The sequence below is a fragment of the Elephantulus edwardii genome, unplaced genomic scaffold, assembly GCF_000299155.1.
Source record: "Elephantulus edwardii isolate Elephantulus edwardi_28Jun2011 unplaced genomic scaffold, EleEdw1.0 scaffold00031, whole genome shotgun sequence".
Classification (NCBI taxonomy): domain Eukaryota; kingdom Metazoa; phylum Chordata; class Mammalia; order Macroscelidea; family Macroscelididae; genus Elephantulus; species Elephantulus edwardii.
Genome location: NW_006399781.1, coordinates 11,904,749 through 11,925,731, shown reverse-complemented (window position 1 = coordinate 11,925,731; position 20,983 = coordinate 11,904,749). Strand labels below are relative to the sequence as shown.

The window sequence follows — 20,983 nt, the reverse complement described above, 5'->3', positions numbered from 1 at the left end:
TGTCCATGAAGATGGTGTCCATGGGGATGATGTCCATGAGAATGGTGCTCACTAGAATTATGATTATGATCATGAGAATGTCCATGTGTCCGATTGTGGCCAAAAATGGGGTGATGACATTTTGACCCTGGAGGAGGTCCACCACCTGGATGATCTTTGTCTTCTAGGGGAAGTGGGCATCTAAATTTATGTGGCTTATGGCGATGATGGTGATCTCGGGGTCCACAATGGTTAAACGGGGGTCTGCCTGCAGGAGGATGCTCATGCTCATCAGAGGGAAAGGGATGGCCAAACTGTTTTCTACCACTGAAGTTTCTATGTTCCTGGAAAAGGACATGGAAAGGTGAATACCATCATGTAACCAAAAGAGAAGTTAGATGTATAGACTAATAATCCTCAAACTTTTTGGATCCCACAAAGCAATATTTTTTTTTAAAAAATGATACCAACAAAAAGGCTATGGAATTTTTATCTAGCCAAGTTAGCATTTTAAATATAAACCTTTGTTGTTGTTGTTGATTGCGATCGAGTAGAGCATGACTCATAGCAACTCTATGAACAAAAGACCTAATGCCTTTCCATAATTGTCATCATTTTTCCAAGTTCATAGAGTTTCCAAAGGCACGTGGTTTAGGTAGTGGATGCCACTCCTGCTTCCAAATCTGTTTTACAACTGGAGCTCCGCCAAACACTGTCTACATTGGGAAATCATGGTACAAGGTTCAGCATCACAGCAAACCCAGGTTACTTCATACCGCACATTGACAAAGAGTGATGTATAAAGTGGAAGGGTGTTCCTCCAGATATAACAGCTCTAGTTTCATTTAGCAGTGATTAAGTGTCATCGAGTAAAATACAAGTAAGAGTAAGTTTTGCACCAAAGACCTGAGCTCTGTTCTATAACTAACATCGTTTCTGTAAATTTACAGAATTTAAAGAATTTGTAGAGTTTAGAGAGTCTAGTTTAGGAAGTGGATGTCACTTCTGCTTTCCAGCATAAATTAATCTGGAAATTCATCCAAACATTGTACATAATGGGTAATCATTATGGTATTTGACAAGACTATGGAATCATGTGCAGCATCACAGCAACACCAAGTCGTTCAGTTCAGCAAATAGACAAAAGATTGCTGTATAATTTAAGGAATATTATTTCGAAAATTAATAAACACACCTTTGAGTAGACCTCCACCCTAAGCAAAGGCTCAAGGACACCCGCTCTTGGGAGGAAAAGAGCAGTAATACATACCAAACACAACCCCAAAAACTTCCCTTATGTGCCCATCAGGACTGCCATCAAGACGCAAACAATCAGCCAAACTCCCAGGGTGGAGGCTCCAAATAGAGTATCATATATGACTAACATTGTTTCACAAAAGGAGAGAAATGTTACTACTAAAAGGGTTGAAAGTTAACCTCTGACTGAAGAATAATGCCTTGTGTGGAATCAATGTGGTCTTAGGAAAAACTCCCCACCCCCCTACTTATTTCGCTCATTCTAACATAAAGCTGTGAAACTATATTATGGAATAGGATTCATCTGCTGACCAACATCTGAAAATAAGTGCTTTCTAATTTCTGTTTTCAACAGAATGTTAAGACTTTATTATTTAAGCACCCATTTCATCTCTTTTTCTTGAATGATGAATATTTTTCCTCTTCATTATCCTCCTTGTTCAGATTTCAGCATTTAAAAAATACACTAAACCATGTTCATACTAATGAATCTGCCCTTTTCTCATTGAAGGGGAGCTTTTCACACGGATGTTTGTATTATTTTTTGGGTTTTTGCTAATACAAGAAATACTGCATGGATATGTTTTCAAAATTTTCTGGGATAAACAGAAAATATTGTTTTGTAGCCTATGTTATATGGACTCTGGTGGCCTAATGGGTAGGAAGTTGCACTGCTAATGCAAAGGTAAGCAATTCAAACCCACCAGCTGCTCCTTGGGAGAAAGACGGGCAGTCTCTTCCTGAGCTAACAACTATTAAGTCTCAGCAGAAGAGTCATGACTACAAGGATCATTTTCAATTTCATTCAAAGTTGATTGAATTGGTCATGACTTTATTTTTCTATCAAAATACAACCTGTCTCAGTTCTTGTGAAATATTTTTATAGCGTCTGAGCTCTACTAGCAGCTGCATCCCTTTCTTATATCTTTTTTTCCTCTTGTCTCTTTCTCTCATTGACCTCACATTTTCTAGCTGATCTCTTTCTCATGTGTTGGGGCAAAGCTACTTTTCTGTAGTGAAGACAAGAGCTACACACACATTCTCTCTTTTGCTCTCTTCTTCTCTACCTTCTATCATATACACACACACTGAATTAAGTATTAACACGAAACATGGGAGAAACTCATCTTATCTGCTTGTGACAAAGGTTAGTTTGTCAGCAGCCCACCTCATACTTGAAGAATTCACAATGTACGGCAAGTTGCGTTGGGGTTTCCAAATCAGAGTGTTCTACATCATATGACAAATCTGATCTGCAGAATCCAAAGACCTATAAGGAAGAAAGAAACCTGTTAGTGAACCAATCTCTCTCTCTGCTCTCTCTCTCTCTTTCTCTCTCTCTCTCTCTGTGGTGTGTGTGTGTGAGAGAGAGAGATTAAACATAGAGCACTGTGTCACAGTTATTAAATATCTCTCTCTCTCTCTCTCTCTCTCTCTCACACACACACACACACACACACACACACACACACACAGAAGCGTGCCCAGCACACACTGACTGCCCTCCACACATTACTCAATACTGCACAGGTGCTCACTATACTCACCTTAGAATGCTTGGGAAACCAGTGACTCGAGCAGTTCCTCACGGAGAAGTCTATATGGTAATTGGTTCTTTCTCCTCCTCTCTAGAATACAGTGGATCAAAACACTTTCAGGAACATCAACAGTTGAAAAATTCACTTACATCAAATAATTGCATGAGTAATAAAAGGAATACTACTTTGTTGCAGACTGAGGGTAAAATATTTTTATAAGTATTAATAACGAGACAGAGCAGCAAGAATGTAGGAGAAACACAGGTAAAGCAGGAGGCCAACAGTTCTCAAACAACTGAAGAGAACTGAAGCGCTGGTTTCCAGCTTCCCTGTATCTTTATTGAAAATTTCCTGCAAATCACAAAAAGAATTCAGTGTAAATGAAGCCAAGTAAGCGCTTTCTATTGAAAACCTTCTGCTTGACTCAGGAGGGAGGGCTTAGCAAATGCAATGCAAGAATTCTGTAAAGGTTTAAGGATTGCCTTGGTGCCTCGGGGTGAATTCCAGCTTGTACCGTGCCTCTCCCACATCCTAAAATAGCATTCGGTTTATTTTAAATATTTAATATGAAATTTGGCTTCCCATACTATTTTATTAAGATATTGAGGTAAACAAATAAAACATGACCCTCCCTGCTCCCCAACCTCCCCTTTTCAGGGGTACCACTATCATTCAGTTAATGTTGTTCTTTTTCCCCAAACACTCCCTAAGTATTCCTTTTCAAATGTAATTTCATAATCCACTTTTCCTTTAGTGATATGTCTTAAAAATTATTTCCAGTGTAGATAGACAAACTTTCTTTTCTAAAGCATCATATTCATTCCTCTATTTGAATGCACCAAATCCATTGAACTTTGCATTTCCAAACATCAACAAGTTGTTCTACAGGATAATCCCAGGTGAGAAGCAGGAGGGTTTCATTTGGGAGGAGGGAGAAGTGTCTAGTTTAAACACCGCCACTGGATGCTGTAATGTAGCCTCTCTTTGTCTTAGTTGTCTATCATGTCATAATGAGGTTCAAAGCTCACTTCATCACTTGATTCTGCCTCACAGAGACCCACCATTGGGTTTCCACAACTGCAGATGTTTACACAAGAAGACAATCTATCTTTCTCCTTTGGATAACCTAATGAGGTTGCTGTTGTTATGTGCCATTGAGTCACTTGCGACTCATAGTGACCCTGTGTACAAAAGCCCGAAACACTGTTCTATCCTGTGCCAAACTCACTGTCTCTGACACACCTACCCGCATCACCCCAATCACTGAATCAATCCATCTCATCAATGGTCGTCCTCTCTTGCACTGGTCTCCACCCTTCCAAACATGATGTCCTTCTCCAAGGACTTGTTCCTCCTTGTAATATCCCCCAAGTATGTCAGATGAAGCTTAGAATCCTTGCCTCCAAGGAGCAGCCTGACTTCACCCTCTTCAGGACAAACCTGTTTGTTTTCCTAGCAGTTTATGGTATATTCAACACTCTTGTCCAGCACCACAGCTCAAAGGCATCAATTCTTTTTCTATCATCCCATTGTCCAGCTCACTGATGCATAGCATGCAATTGCAAAGACAATGGCCTGGATTAGGCACACCTTAGTCCCCAGCCTGACACTGTTGCTCTTCACTAATTAGGTAAGGAGGTTAGGATGAGTTTTATTAGCTCACAGAACACAGTGCTCTCTGTCTTTCCCTTCTGGGTTCTCCCTCTTCTCTCTAAGATTACTATTTTCTTCCTTCCTGTTTTTTGGAAGCGCTTGGAGAAAGAGAGTTGCTTGCTATCTGCTATTTGCCCATCACAGTGTCAACAACGCAGCAGGGATCTTGTCTTAAAAGGCAGAGAGTGGCCAGGGGCAGGGTCAGTGCCTCCGAGATCTCCAAGCAGGTTGGAGCCCAGGCCTTCAGGAACTGGCTGGACATAGGTAGAAACTCACCGCTCTTGCGACTCTTTCTACTTTATCCACCCTGAAAGAGGCAAAATCACCATGCTCTGTTTTATAGTTCTCAAGGGCTTTGTTGGCATACTTTCTGTAAGACTCAGTATCCTCAAGGAAATCCAAAAGCACAGGGCTGTCTTTAGTGTTGGCCAGCGCCGAAGAGACTGGAAAAAGATGAGAACTTTGCTGTTATTGGGTTGGAAATGACAATGTCAGTGATGGGGTTTAATACATATGAACATTGTGGCTATAATAATAGTTACTATTTCTTCCAATTGAAGGACCTGAGGAGAAGTACCTTGTTCTACCTTAATTAGTTGGTTGGTAGCAGAGCTAAACTCAAACCCAGAGCTTTTAAATGCCCAACTTCCTGTTGCAAGCTCTATTCATGATGATTCTCACTCATAAGGGGTTAATACTTCAGTGATAATCAATTCAGTGGGTGTAGGGACCATTTCGGATTTGTACAATATCTCATGAGGGTTATTATATGACTGAATTCTCTATTAATCAGCAATTAGTGGATTACCATACCAGAACTTGTGGTGCAGTTAAAGTCATTCACCCTAATATCCTCAGATTCTTTGACATATGATGTAGCTATCACTTTACATTGTCCGATCACCTGTAAGAGAGAGGAGTTTGCGTCACTGCATACTACTTGCCTCAAGTTGTACATGAAGGAATGAAAAGATGGTGCAACACATTCCTACTATTTATTTACACATTATTTATCCTTTCTTTAATAGTCTCTTAAAACCTGCAATTTCTTTTACTGTGTGCTGAGTGTTAAAGGCACTCAAAACCCCTCAAGAGAGTCCAGGAGAAACTGTTTCAACAGATCATGACCATATCTAAAATATTTTCAAAGGGGAAAAATAGATACAAATTGTAGATTTGTAAGGCTCTCATTTTTCCAGAAGTAAAAATGTTAAATCTGTGTGATTTCATCTTTTTGTTCTCTGCTTGTGGCAGATAAGCCAGTGTTTGAGTCCTCAAGAATAATGTGTGGAACAAGATTCTGTTTCCTACCAAAACAACAATTACTCTTTTTTACCATTTCTACTTATTGGGCCAGGTTTTCTACGACGTAATTACAAGCTCATAGGTTCTTGACCCATAAACTTAGGCTGGGAAGGACCTCAGAATCTATTCCCAACCCTTCCTTCTATTTTATAATTGAAGAGAGTTGTTGGGGGATGGACCAAGATTCACAACTGCTCATGCAAACTTAGAGACCACGAGCCCCAGTGACTCGTCTTGAACGAGGCTCCCAATGATGGTTCTCAAGATATTATTACTCAAGGTAAGTATATAATCTGCAAGAGTCCTAGGCAGGAGCTGCCAGTAGTGTTCTGTTATGTTAGTCTGAGTAAGCAAAGTAGACAGAGAAGGGAAATGGTGTCCTATTTACTTACTATATCAGATGGACGCTTGGCATTCACTAGCTCACAGTCAGTCCAGTGTTTCCTAGATAAGACTGGACAGTCAAATTCCTTGATATCGAGGACTAAGTAATAGACAGCTACAGAGTCCTAAGGACAAGAAAGCAACAATTGATTAACATGCCCAGATAATTCCCTTCAAAAAATTTAGTCTTTCAAATAGAGCCTTTACTCCACTCCAAAGCTATGCAGATACCCCTCTGCCATCCTACTTACTTGATGGAATAAAGTCCCTTGCAAGAGTGCTAAGCGCTCATGATGCTTCTTCTGCCCATGAACTTGTAACATCTATCATTTAATGGTGGTGCTGGTCTGGCAGAGGTGGCTGCAAATGCAAGCCTAGAATTCCGAGTGACGGCAGCCATGTCTCTGTGATGGTGGCTTCCACATAATTGATTTGTGGCTATGTCCCCTGACACAGTTTTATTCTACAATTTGAATTTTCTTGATTTCAAGACTCAAACTCATTGATGTGAAGTCAGGATCGACTCCTAGCTGACCCACCAGCTGGCTTGTAGAAGCTGGAAATCACACGAGAGGGGATTTAAGTGAGAGGAGAGTGCCTGTCTTTCTCCTGCAGAGCCACTGTTAGATTCAAACCTCAGGGAGGCCCCACCTCAGGGTTAGCAGCATGACTCTCTACAGACCACACCATCAGAGCTATTTCAAGGCTAAATTCACTATCTTCTTCCATAATCCTGTTCCTCCGCTCAACTTGCTTCTTTTTGCCTGCACTACTACAAATGATTGTCATAAGCTCTGGCTTTAAAATGTGAAGTCAATATTGATTTTCTGCACTTTTTTTGCTTTCGTTATCTAGTCATCAGATCTTGAATGGTCTTTCTTCAGAATGTTTTTATGTTTATTGCTCAATCTCCAGGTCTTAACTATGACTGCTTTGATCTGGTCCTCTTTTCCTCATCCCTGAATGCATGACATAGCTTCCTAGTTTAACTTCCAGCTGCTTGCCTCTATCATTCCTGGTACATTGTACCCATTGCCATCTACTTCTCCTTCCTGACACCTCTCTGGAGCAGTATAGTACCTGTTCATCCTTATGTATTACACAGTTGGTAGAGAGCCTGGGAATTGTACTGTCATTAAATCACTGACTGAATCCTAAAGTCTTCCATTCTTCTCTGCAACCTCCAAGGCCTACTTTTCTAATATTTTGTGGCTAATTCCTTTTGAATCAGCTCTTGACTCATGACAATTCCATGCCCAAGCATACTATTGTGGACCATAGGGCTTCTATTGGATATTTTACAAGTATTTTCCTCCTAGCTTCTATTAGTCTAGAGGATCTATCTGTTCAGCATCATAGCCAAATTCAAGCTTCCATCGACAGATGAATAGTGACAGCTCAACTTAAGTGGCCTTTAAATATTTGCTGATTGACTCATAGTTAAGGGGATACTGAGGGAACTCTGGTGGTCTAGTGGTAAGAAGCTGTGCTACAATCCCCAAGGCACTCAGTTCAAGGACACCAGCTGCTCCGTGGGAGAAGGATGGGTAATCTCCTCCCATGCTATTAACTGTCTCTGAAAACCCACCAGAGGGTCAGCTACGGGTCGGTTCCAACCACAGCAAGGGGATAGTGATCGCAAATACTAGTTTGAAAGAAAAAAGTTCACACTATAGCACCAGGAGAAGTTGATCATAAAACCTGGACCAAAGCCTTTGCTTTATGTGAGGCAGCAGGCACAGGGTTGACAGCCATGTTGGACCCTGGTGTGCAGTCACCCCACTTGGCTCTGCCAATTGCAATTTCTCACCGCTTGGTCCACGTGGGCATCAGCAACTCGCACCAGCTGGAAAAGGTAGCCATCCTTTCGCCATTTATTGATCAGGTCTAGCACTTTCTCAGCCACCGGCTCAGTCTCATCACAAGAGGTGGGGCTCACGGCGGCGAAAGAGTGCTGCAGTGTGATCAAGAGCAGGCCTGCAAGAAACACCTTCATTGTGCGAAAAGGTGAACACCATGCCTTGCTGCGATTCACCGCAGCACAAAGTTTTATGCGGACTTTCTAAAGCATGCACCCATACACACACGATTGACGGAAACAAAGTCTTTATACATCACGTTGTGTAACCAGGGATGCTCACCTTGACCCCTGGTTAAAATTTCCATCAAAGGCTGTAAATGATTAGTGAGTCCTGAGGGCAGAGTTGAGACATGCAAGGGGTGAGCTGGTGGTACTCTGGTCTGCACAAATCTGGATTGTTCTAGTAGACAGCAGATCAAAAATGTGTTAATGACCACAAGCATTGCTTAGCTGGTGTGGGGTGTTGGGGTGAGATAGAGGAATTTCCCTTTACCTGCCTGCCTGGTTCGGCCTCTTCATTTACCCCACAGTAACATGCAGCTATATCATCTGCAGTATGTAATAAATACAGCCATTAATACCCTGAAAGGGACTGACCACAGGTAGAGAAGAACAATAAAGGTTCATATCTGAATGTCAACTAAATTTCAATTTAAATTCATATCTGAATGCCAACTTTGGCTCTGTTATTCTCTTGTTGTGTGATGCTGAGTCAGATAGAAAATGTCTTTGATTCTTGATTTCCTCATCTGTAAAACAAAGTGCTTTCTCGTGATAGGATTGTGTGAAATTAAATAACCAGTGCCTTCTGTGACTCAGAGTGGGCGCTGAATAATGGTATTAGAGGTTGCTATGAATGTGCCTGGAAGAAGTTTGGGCACCTCCACGTCCTCCCAGTTAGTTCCCTGTGGCTGCTGGAGATATGCCAGAGCAAATAACAGCTGCCCCTTGGTAATGAAGGCAGAAGTCAAGCAATAAAATGCCCACCTCCAAGGAAGAAGTTGGGAGAAGCAAAGGAGAAATGTCCTAGTTCCGTTGGAGTACTTCAAAGGGGAATCATCCAAAGGGCCAGGACTCTTGGCTAAAGAGAGAAAGACCAGAAAGAAAGGAGTTAGTGGTAGGAGTCCTAACCTTAAAGAAGTTTAAGGTCACATATATTATAGATGTGAGTGAAGTTCCAAAAGTATTAAGGGGCTACTGAGCTGAGGTCCTCCTCTCTCTCAATAATGGTTAAAAGAGCCAATATTACTCACAGCTTATTTTTTTTTTCAGTTTCCAAGTAATTTTATTCAGAATTTTGAATTTGCTTCCTGAATCAATAAATACTATACAAAACAATGTAAAAATGGCTACCATTTTCTCTCCCTTGCTCCCCTCACCTAGAACAATACCCTGGGCCACCTCACTCTAGCACTGTACCTTCAGATTTGGTCCAGCATACGGGGTTGAATGACATCATAGCCCCTTGAGTATTGAAAGAGTCTGGCTGGGGTGGGGAGAGCCTCATGGATCTGCAGGTGACTAGGTTAGAGAAATGGATTAGTGTTTTCTTGTTGTTGCTTTTTTTAAGAGGGGGAGAAAAGTCGGCGACTGGGGCAAGAACCTACCCCAAAGAAAAGGGTGTCTAAAATGTTCACGGTTCCTTCTTTTGCCTCAAAAAGTGACATTTATTCAAAAAGAGTGGGGGGGAGGAGGAAAAAAAAAGACAAGATGTCCATCCCTTGGCTCCCTTCCCTCCCCCCTCCTCCTCCAGCCCTCCAGGATTGAACCCTGGGCCAGGGCTATAGCAGGACAGATGGCCCCTTTCAGATGAGGTCAGCAACATTGAGGGGCATTTCCTCATGGAGGTGTTATAGAAGGTCTCAATGTCTCGAAGGGTCCTCTTGTCTTCTTCTGTCACCATGTTAATAGCCACACCCTTACGGCCAAAGCGCCCACCACGTCCAATTCTGTGAATGTAATTTTCCCTGTTGGTGGGAAGGTCATAGTTTATGACTAAAGAGACTTGTTGTACATCAATGCCTCTGGCCAGTAGGTCAGTAGTGATGAGAACTCTGCTGGAGCCAGAACGGAACTCCCTCATGATCACGTCTTGTTCCTTTTGGTCCATATCTCCATGCATGGCAGAGAAGGTGAAATCCCAGGCATGCATTTTTTCAGTGAGCCAGTCAACCTTCCTTCGGGTGTTAATGAAGATGATGGCCTGGGTGATCGTTAATGTTTCGTACAAATCACACAGTGTGTCCAGCTTCCACTCCTCACGTTCCACATTGATGTAGAATTGGTGGATACCCTCAGGGTCAGTTCTTCCTTCTTGACAAGAATCCGAATGGGGTCCCTCATGAACTTCTTGGTCACTTCAAGCACATCAGAAGGCATTGTAGCTGATAACAAAACTACCTGGGTGTTGCTGTTGAGCTTCTGGAATATGTCATAGATCTGGTCCTTGAACCCACAGCTTAACATTTCGTCAGCTTCATCCAGCACAAAGATTTTTATGTATTTGGGAGAAAGGTATCTTCGATTAAGCATATCAAATACACGGCCTGGGGTACCAATGATGATGTGTGGAGCCTCCATCTGCAGTTTCTGTACTTCAGCACATACATTGGTGCCCCCAGTGCAGGCATGGCAGGAGGCACACATGTAATCTCCTAATGCCATTACCACCTTCTGTATCTGCTGGGCCAACTCTAGAGTGGGAGCCAGGACCAAAGCCTGGGTGGCCTTCAGATCCAATTCTATCTGCTGTGGAATTGATATGGCAAAAGTGGCTGTTTTCCCAGTCCCAGATTGGGCTTGAGCAATCACATCATAACCCTTGATACAAGGAAGAATGGCTCGCTGCTGTATGGCAGAAGGCTTTTCAAAACCATAGGCATAGATGCCTCGGAGAAGGGACTTGGAGAGGTTCATGTCATCAAAGCTGTCAATAATTTCATTCCAATTACTCTCGATGACACCTTCTGGCTCCATTCCATTGGGGCCATTGTCTCTGGACAGGGAATCCTGACTCGCAGACATGATCCTTAGAAACTCTTTTTTTTTTTAACCCAATCTTACACAGTGTTTTCATCCAGGTCCTCTCACTGGTACTCACAAAGAACTGAAAGAATTAAGCATTTCAATCTCATTCTGTAGGGGTGAATGAGGCTCAGATGCAGGTTCTGGTGTTGATCACACAGCACACAGGTGGCATGGCAGGTTTGGAAATCAGATTACCTTTCTCAATTGCCCTCTCAACAACATATAGCAGGCTGACTCATATAGAAACTCTCTCAACTCATTTACATGGAGCCAGAATTGACTCGTAACTGACCCTCAGGAAGTAGCATATGATCAAGCATCAATAGTGATAAAGGAGGAAGTTCAAGCTACTCTGATGGAATTGGCAAAAAGTAAGGCCCCAGGAATTGATGGAATACCAGTTGAGATATTTCAACAAACAGATGCAGACCTGGATGTGCCCATCAGGTTGGGTGCCAGGAAAGATGGATGACAGCTACTTGGCCAACTGATTGGAAGAGATTCATATTTACTTCCATTCCCAAGAGAAGTGATCCTACAGAATGTGGAAATTATCAAACAATAGTGATTGGGGTAATGGGAATCAGTGTGTCAGAGACAGTGATGTTGGCACAGGATAGAGCAAGGTTTAGGGCTCTTGTACCAAGGGTCACTATGGATTGCAAGTGACTCAACGGCACACAACAACAACATCACTAATATTACATGCAACAAAAATCTTACTGAAGATAATAAAGAAACTGACTAGGAGAGGACATTGATAGAAATGTACCAGAAATACAAACCAGATTTAGAAGAGGCCTTGGCAGTAGGTATATCATTGCTGATGCCAGATGGATCATAGCTGAAAGTAGAGTATCAGAAGGATATCTATTTGAGTTTTATCAACTATGCAAAGGCATTTGAGTGTTTAGATCACAACAAATTGTATCTAACATTGAGAAGAATGGGAATCACAGAACACCTGATTGTGCCCATAGGAAACCTGTATCTAGAGCAGGAAGCTATTGTCTGAGCAGAGCAAGGCAACACTTTATGGCTCAAAATCAAGAAAGGAATATGTCAGAGATGTATCCTTTCTCCATACTTTTCATTCTGTCTGTGGAATAGATCATTTGGGAAGCTACACTTTATGAAGAAGAATGTGGCATCAGGATTGGAGGATCAGTCTTCTAATAAACAACCTGCCTCATGCAGAAGAAACAACCTTGCTTGCTGAATCTGAGGACTTGAAGAGTTGCTGCAGAAGGTCAAAGACTGCAGCTTTCAAAATGGACTGCATCTTAATACCAAGAAAACAAAGATTCTCACTACTGGGCCGATAGATAGTAACATGATAGATGGATACAGAATTGAAGTTGTTATTTATCTCATCTCTCTTGAGTTGCCCATCAACATTCTTGGCACCAGTAGCCTGGAAATCAAAAGATGAGTTGTGTTGAAAATTTACTGTCAAGGACCTCAACAAAGTGCTAAAGAATAAAGATGTCACTTTAGAGACTAAGGTGAGCCTCATCCAGGCCATGATCTTCTCAATAGCTTACTATGCATCTGAGAGATGGACAATGAAAAAGGAAGACAGAGGAAGAATTGATGCCTTTGAGTGGTGATTCTGGAGAAGAGTATTGAAAATAGCATGGAATGCCAAAAGAACAAATAGTTCTGTCCAGAAGAAGGTGAAACCATTTTGCTCCTAGGAGGCAAGGATTTTGAAGCTTCACTTCACATACTATGGAAATGTCACCAGGATGGCCCAGTCCTTGGAGAAGGACATTCTGCTTGGAAGGATAGAGGGTCAACACTGGATGAGAGGGATTGACACAGTGACTGAAAATGGGACAAACTGTGTCTGAGATGGTGAGGTTGGCTCAGGATAGGACAAGGTTCAGAGCCATTGTTCATAAGATTGTTATAAGTTTCACTTGACTCAATAGCACATAATAAGAAGTGGGTTTTGAAGACTGTAAATCACACAGGAAGAGACAGTCCATCTTGCTCCCGTGGAAAAACTGGAGGATTTGAACCACTGGAGAAGCATAGCCTTTGGGTGAGCAGGGTAACTCTCTCTCCCTTGTAAATCTCACTCAACTCATTGCCTTCAAGTCAGAACTGACTCATAGTTGAGTCTCCAGTGATTTTAGAGGTATCAGTCTTTTTTTTTTTTAAAGAGGTATCAGTCTTATAGGAGAAAATGATTCCTTTTTCTTCTGAGGAGCCCCAGATGGATTTGAACCTTCAGTGAGGACCTTAGGGTTACCAGCGCAACTCCCTACACTCTAGGCCACAGAGTGCACAGTAAGTATTTCTGGAAAGGGATTGACTGTTTCCATGGAAACAAGTTCTCTAATACGGAGCTCAGTAAGATTTCTTTGGAATATTGAATATAATGTCCCAGAGGGCTAGTTTCTTGCTTTTTGCTCTTGATAATCAAAGCATGACTGTCCCTTAGTGAACCACTAAGTAAATGAAGAATACGAGACTTAAAGAAGAAAAAGGTAGGGAATCCTTTTTCACATGTGCAGAAAATCTAATCCCAAAAGAGTGAAAAATACCTGTGGCTTAAAAATTTTTTTCAGAATACCCAGATAAGTTTTTATAGCCCATGTCTAGTCAGAAAGCCTTTGAACTGATCATTAGACTGAATTTTTTTTAAAAAAAATTAAAACACTTGATGTTATGTGATTATTGAGCTTTACCATATTCCTAATAGAAAACGATTTACTTTGCAGTTACAAAGACAAATATAACCAATGTTTTTTGTTCTTGAAGTATATTCGACACTTCCTGCGTTAATTTTTTTTCTAGAACAGTCCACCTGTTATTACCTAGATAAGCCCAACCTCTTCTGATGATAGGAAAACAATTTATTCCATTTTTTGGAGTATTCCAATGTTTAAAAAAATGTTTTGATTGGCTTAAGCTGAAAGCTGCCTTTGTATAACTTCTTGTTCCTGATTCTACACTTGATATCATCAGGGGGGAAAAAAACCAAATACTTGCTACACAAAAACAAAACAAAACCCTAAAAAAACCCAAAAAACAAACCCTTCTCATTGCCACGAAGTCAGAATCTAACTCCTAGCAGATCCTCCATTCGAGACTGTAAATCACGAGAGAGGAAACTGCCCATCTTTCCCCCACAGTCACTGATGAATTCCAGCGGCCTGAGAGGTGCAGCCTTTGGATTAGCAGTGTGACTCCTTACAGACTAGACCACAAGAGCTCCCCTTCTTTGAAGATACATTATGTTGGGAACAAGGTCAGGATGGTCAACATGCAGAGTTACAGGGCTGGGCTGGGTTGTAGGACTTGAGAAGGTTTTTTTTGTTTGTTTGTTTTTTTCTATATTTTATTAATTTTCATAAACATTTACAGAGATTTTGGGTTTCCATTCATTCATTGTTGCACTATTCTCTCTACCCTCCTCCCAGTTTGTTCTTGTCCAAATGCCACAGTGCTTGTCAAAGCCAGTTCTGATTAATCTTCTTTGTCAGTGTGTCCTTTGCCATTCCCTATCACTCCTCCCTGAGAGAGACTTCACCCTGAGTCATAAGGAAAAGGGGATGGCGTATTCTCTTAGCTACTTCCTGCTGAAAAGGGATGCTGTGGGTTTCAGGGTGAAGATCTTCTCTCACTACTCTAAAGGGCCCCTTTGGCAGTAGGAAACACATAGACTATTATGGAGATTGATTTTGGGATTTAGATGCACTCTTATTGATTGTGCTTGGCCATACATGTTCATATCCTTGAGGATGTATCATGGGGGTGTTGCACCCTAGAAGACACAAATTTGACTAACAAGTTATAAGTACATGAGTTCAGAAATTATGGAAAAGTAAAAGAAAAGATTCTTTCATTGTTTTACAAACCCTCCCCCAGGTCCCCTCCACCATGTAGCCCTCGCTCTAGACTCCTGTGATGACAGAAATACCTAGTTATATATCTCTTTTAAACAGTTTTCTCCCTCCTCTGTTTCAGTGCAGTATACATTATTGAACCCATGGACTTGAGAAGTTTTGTAATCCTCATCAGAACTGTTGACCATAATCTGGACTCTTCTCTCTTACGTTATCACCTTGAAGTCTAAAACTGAATCTCCATGAGTCAATAGTTCAGATAGACAATGTCAATATTTCTAACCTTAGACACCTGAACAACCTCATATTCATTTGTGTGTGTCAAACAAATTTAAATTTCCTAACACTTCCCCGGAAAGTCTATAAACATTTGGTCAAGGATCCTCGGAGACTACAACCAGATTCTGATTCAGAATACAAGTAACTTCTTTATTGTTTTTAGCTATTCCCTCTGGTTACACTTGACAATTGCATCACACTGCTGAATAAAAGGATTTTGATTAAAAATTTACTTTAGTGTCAAATAAAAGTCAAGTGCTACACACCCTGCTACTAATCCCCGTCTTCTTCCTTGTCCTGAAGAGACATTGGGCAAGAGATTAAGTCCTGGACAAGACAGTCCTGTTGCATTCTGACTCTTGTTCTCATATTGTGTTGTGTGCTGCATACTCCAGCTGCCTATTCTTTGAAAAAGTCTCTACCAATGTTCTCCCCCCCCGCCCCACTTTTGGCTATGTAGTCACGTGACACCAAACAACCTCTTAAGAGAGCTACAATAAGAACCTCGATCATCTTCTTTTGCATGTGTAGTCTATCTTATATTATATACTTAAATTCTACAAAAGTAGGCAGGATTTTCTTGCCTCTATTCATACTCTTTAGGGATCTCTGGTGGCTTAGTGGCAAGAAGCTGAGCCACAATCCCAAAGGCTTTCGAGGGCACCAGCTGCTCTGTGGGAGAAGGATGGACAGTCTCCTCCCATGCAGTTAACTGCCTCTGAAAACCCACTGGAGGGTCAGCTATGGGTCAGTTCCAACTCTACGGTACACAACAATTTCTAGCACTTCTTCTGTTGATGTTATTAGGTACTATGGAGTCAACTATGACTTACAGCAATCCCACATTGCCCTATTTTCTCCTTCTCCCAACATTCTTTGAAAGCTTTCTCTGATCAACATGAATGATCCTCCTTTTCTTGTTAACATTTACTACTGTTATGTTAATATGATGTATTTTTTGCCCTCATAAATTTATACTGGAGGTTGTCCATTTACATTGCATATGGACTTAATTCATTGCCACACATACTAAACATTTCAATGGGAAACTTCATAAGACCTGGTGTGGAAATTGACACTCAACAAATATCACAAGTGATCTATGATCATATTTATTGGATGTATTAAGCTATTCTAGAGAACTTACCTAAGAACTGTGAGGCTGAAATGGACAGTTTCTGGCATCAGATCCAGCCTGGGATTTAGAACATAGTGATTCTTTAATGAAATAGTCCACAAATAAGCAGGGTCAAATACTGTTGAAAGACGAGAGTTACAAAGTACAAATCCAAATCATTCCACGCAGGGACACAACTCAGGGTTTGGGGGACAGTATTTACGGAAACCAAACATCCCCAGCTGAGTGTCAACACATCAGTCCTGTTGTCTCTAGAAGGGCCCACACAAATCATTCTACATTTTAGAATTTTCTTATTTAGATGATACAATCATCATACTTCTTTCCCTTCTTAAGAATTTGAGAAATTTCTTCCCTTGGTGATTTCCCCTCTCTCCCTTCACATAGAATTGTCTTCCTGATAGGCCTTTCTCCATATAATAGTGATATCAGCAAAATGAAATACGGACATGTAGCCTCCATTCTCACAAACCCATGAAGTGAAATTTCTACTTTAGGCTTTAAAATGGGATAGAAGTGAACTGCTAAGTGGTCAGTCACATTTGAGAATGTAGCAGAAATGGTGAACATAAACAGAATTTGTTTATAAGTTATTCTCTTTCTTGCCTTAAGGTTACTAAAGGTACATTTGAGACATATGACTTTTGGGATCAAAATAATTTTTCCTTTATAATTAGATAAAATGACTGTATGGTATAGCCTAGCTGAGTCCTTAGACTTGTTTTCCTGGTTTCTTCCAAGAATGAGGGCAAACGGACAGTTCCCCCCTGCCCTCTCTCCTTCTGCTCCTGTTTCTTAGCCATGTTTGCAGAATGAGATACACATGAAGCAGGTGACAGTTTCCCCCTTAAACTAAGCTTGTGTATGCCAACATTTTTCCCATCAATCTACGCCATTCTTAACTTTGCTGTGTATTGGGAGTTGTTTGTATGGGGGTGTAAATTATTTAGTTACTCCCTCCAATCTTCAGTGGTAATTTTCTGGTCCACCAGTGTCATGCAGCACTGCATCTTCCTCCTGGTAAGTAAGTTTCCTTTCCCATAAGCTGATGCCTTTTAGTTTGTTTCTGGGTCAGTGTTTTGGTCTGTTTGTTAACGTGAACCTTGAGGGAATTTCCCTTTGGAGAACAAGACCAAAAATAACTTGGACTCTGAGAGGCAATTCAGTGTACTTCAGATTATACAGAAAGATAGTCTTTGGTTCTCTTTAAAAGAAGGGCCTTCAGATTCTTCTCTGGATTTAAGAATCTGTAATAACAATGTGAGACACATTTGTAACAAATGTAGGCATTTTAGCCTTACCTGTCTGGGAGTCCTGGTAACTTTGATCAAAAAATACTGCTCTAAGGAACTCTTACTGGTGTGTTTTGCATGAGATTCAGTGGCAGCTTCCAAATCACTGGGGTCTCACAAGAATATGGGGCTAGGTTTTTTTTAAAAAACCAAAACCTCCTAATACTCTGTGTTGTCAAGGACCAGCTAAGAAGGACACTTTTTTTCTGGAAATTAAGATAACTTTCTTGATAAAGTCTTGAGCAATGAGTATTACTCTCATTAGAATAAAGTCAATGTAAATATAATTTAACCATAAAAAATTTACTTTTGGAATTTTGTTTGTTGTTTGTTTTTGTTATGTGCCGTTGAGTTGAGACCAACTTATTGTGGATTCTGTGTCGGATTTTAGAGGTTATAAATTGCACAGGAGGAGATTGTCTATCTTTCTCCTAAGGAGCAGCTGGTGGATTTCATCTCGTTGATTGTGGATTGGCAACACAACTCCTTATCACTAGGCCACCACAGCTTCCTTGGAATTTTGTTTAGTCATTGGTGGCCTAGTGGCAAGAAGCTGCACTGCAATCCCAAAGGCAAGCCGTTCAAATCAATCCACCACCTGCTCCGTGGGAGGATGGGCAATCTCCTTGTATGCAATTAACTGTCTCTGAAAACCCTCCAGGTTGGTTCTGATTTGACAGTACACACAACAACACACATATAATATAGTATATAAGTACAATCTGGGCTTAGAAGAGACCATGGTACTAGGAACATCATAGCCAATGTCAGATGGATTTTGGCTGAAAATAGAGAGTACCAAAGGAATGTCAGTGTCCCATTGACTATGCAAAGGCATTTGACTGTGTGGATCACAACAAATTGTTGCTAGCCTTGAGAAGAATGGGAATCCCAGAACACTTAATTGTATTCATGAAAAACCTATGCTCGGACCAGGAAGTAGTCGACAAAAGAGAGCAAGGAAACATTGCATGATTCAAAAACAGGAAAAGAGTGCATCACAACCTTGAGTCATCATTGTCTGTAATAAACAGACTGAATGCATTTGTGGCTAAGGTTGTATATCAACTTGGTTGTCCATGATTCTCTGCTTTTGCAGTCAGGATGTAGTTATTCCCTTGATGAGATATGATATAATGTAATAATATCTAAAGATAATATACAAATGGACAATATTGATAAGTGCTATTTTGCTGGCTTCTGCTCATAACAATCCTGTGCGTAACAGAAGGAAACACTGTACAGTGCTGTGCCATGCACATGATCTTTGCTGTGCTTGAGCCCATTGCTGCAGTCATGCTGTCAAGCCATCCCCTTGAGAGTCACTCTTTTTCAATAAATCCTCTATTTACAAAGCACTATATCTTTCCTTCAGGCCTGGTGTTATTTAGTGTTAATTGTGTTTGGGGACAACATTGTCCTAAATGGTACAGCACTTCTCTGTCTGTTTGCTGTACTAAGATAACTTGGGATTGTGATACTGAAAGCTGTGCCACAGGTATGCCAAATGCCTTAAGGGCTACCCATGGTGGACAGGGTTTGGTAGAGTTCCAAGATTCAGACAGACAAGGAAGCAGGATTGGCATTTACTTCTTAAATATCAGGCATTCAAAAACCCTAGGAACACTAGAGGAATGAGGATAGTTATAGTTGTGTAGTGGTAGAGCTCAGATTGGAAATCAGTTGAAATGAGGAAATTTTAGGAAGGGTGAAGTGTTGGCGAAGTAAAGAAAGACCCTTGACCAGGTAGATTGATGTAGTGATTCCCACAATGGGCTCTTGTGTGTTAGGAAGTAGGAGGATGGCACAAGATAAAACAGGGTTCAGATCTCTTGTACATAGGATTTCTATGAGCCATACTCAACTCACTGTACTTAATAACAACAACACCACCACCACATGTCTTTCTCCAGGGACTGGTACCTCATGAAAATATGCCCTAAATCTGAGGTGGAGTTTTGCCATCCTTGCTTTTAAGAAGCGTTCTGGTTGCAATTCTTCCAAAGTAGAAGTATTTGGGTTTTCAGCAATATGTGCTACCTTCAGTGCTCTATTCTAAAACTACATTTCAGTGGCATCAATTTTTCTTTGATTTTCCTTATTCATTGTTAAACTTACACAGCATTTGAAGTGATTAGAAATATCATAGTTTATCTGCAGCATGTCTTAGTTTTAAAAGTAGCATCCTAGTTTCTCAGCACCTAAAGAGGCCCTCGACAGTGGATTTACCTACTGAAAGACATAATTTTATTTCCTGGCTGTCGCTTCCATGGGTGTTGATTGTGGATCCAAGTAGAAGGAAATCCTTTGCAACTCTAATATTTTCCCTATTTATCAGAACGTTTATGGGTCATATTATGAGAATTTTGTGTTCTCTTTATTATATGATATAACTCATGCTATAGGCTGTAGGCTTTAAACTTCATCAATAAAAGCTTCAGATATTCTTAGTTTTCTGCAAAGTTATGCCATCTGGATTTTGCATGTTGTTTATGAGACTTCCTTAATCCTGATACCACATTCTTCTCCTTCAATAGCTCTGCTTCTTGGATTATTTGCTCTACATATAGTGAAAGCATATAAACCTAATACACACTTTCTCCAATTCTAAACCATGTGCTGTCATTGTTATGTACTTTCCCTTTTTTTAATACCAGTTTATTTACAAAGTTTGTATAAGTTGTTTTTTACACTGCATCTTTCCCATTTCCTTCACTTTCCCCCTCCAGTGATCTAATTGTGAGACCTTATGATTCCAATTTGCTCCCCCCACTTTCTTGAATCCTCATACTTGTTCAACAATAATGGTCTTATACAGTATTTGTCCTTATGGGACTGAGTTAATTCACTTAACGTAATGCTCTCCAGTCCCTCCCAAATTAGGAAGTAATTTACAAAAACCTTTCTCCTTAGTGCTATATAGTTTTCCATCATGTGAATGTACCACAATTTCTCAATTCATTCGATTGTAGTTGGACATTTGGGCTGTTTTCACGTTCTTGTGATGGTGAATAACGCTGAGACTATAAATTGCACAGGATTGTTCATATTTCTCCTGCAGAGTAGCTAGGAGATTTGAATCATTTGCCTTTGAGCTGGCAGCAGAACTTCTTACCACTAAACCACCAGAGTTTGTTAAACCATGCTGTTGTGGATATTTGCTGTCGAGCTATAACTGACCCGTAGGCTAACCCTCCAACAAGTTTTCAAAGGCAGTAAATTTCATTGCTCATCTTCTTCCCACAAAGCAGCTAGTGGATTAGAACAATGTAGAATCCCCTTACTCTTGGTTTGTGTACAGGTTCTACATGAACACAATTGAGCATTTTGCAATTTCCATTCTTCTCAATATTATACATAAATTGTTAAAATCCACACAGTTGAGTGTCTTTACAGCCTATAAAACACAAGGA

General features: G+C 40.7%; 1 protein-coding gene and 1 pseudogene across 1 annotated transcript in view; both read right to left on the bottom strand.

The window, feature by feature from the left end:
• HRG (histidine-rich glycoprotein) overlaps positions 1-8,112 on the bottom strand; it is an 8,716-nt gene extending 604 nt beyond the window's left edge. Inside the window, exons 1-7 of the mRNA XM_006884168.1 lie at positions 7,927-8,112; positions 6,125-6,241; positions 5,241-5,331; positions 4,704-4,870; positions 2,784-2,864; positions 2,405-2,506; positions 4-323 (exon numbers count right to left, since the gene is read on the bottom strand). Coding sequence (XP_006884230.1) covers positions 4-323; positions 2,405-2,506; positions 2,784-2,864; positions 4,704-4,870; positions 5,241-5,331; positions 6,125-6,241; positions 7,927-8,112 — 1,064 coding nt within the window. The remainder of the gene's footprint in view (positions 1-3; positions 324-2,404; positions 2,507-2,783; positions 2,865-4,703; positions 4,871-5,240; positions 5,332-6,124; positions 6,242-7,926) is intronic.
• A 1,670-nt stretch (positions 8,113-9,782) lies between these two features.
• LOC102874280 lies at positions 9,783-11,001 on the bottom strand (annotated as a pseudogene).
• Positions 11,002-20,983: the final 9,982 nt, after the last annotated feature.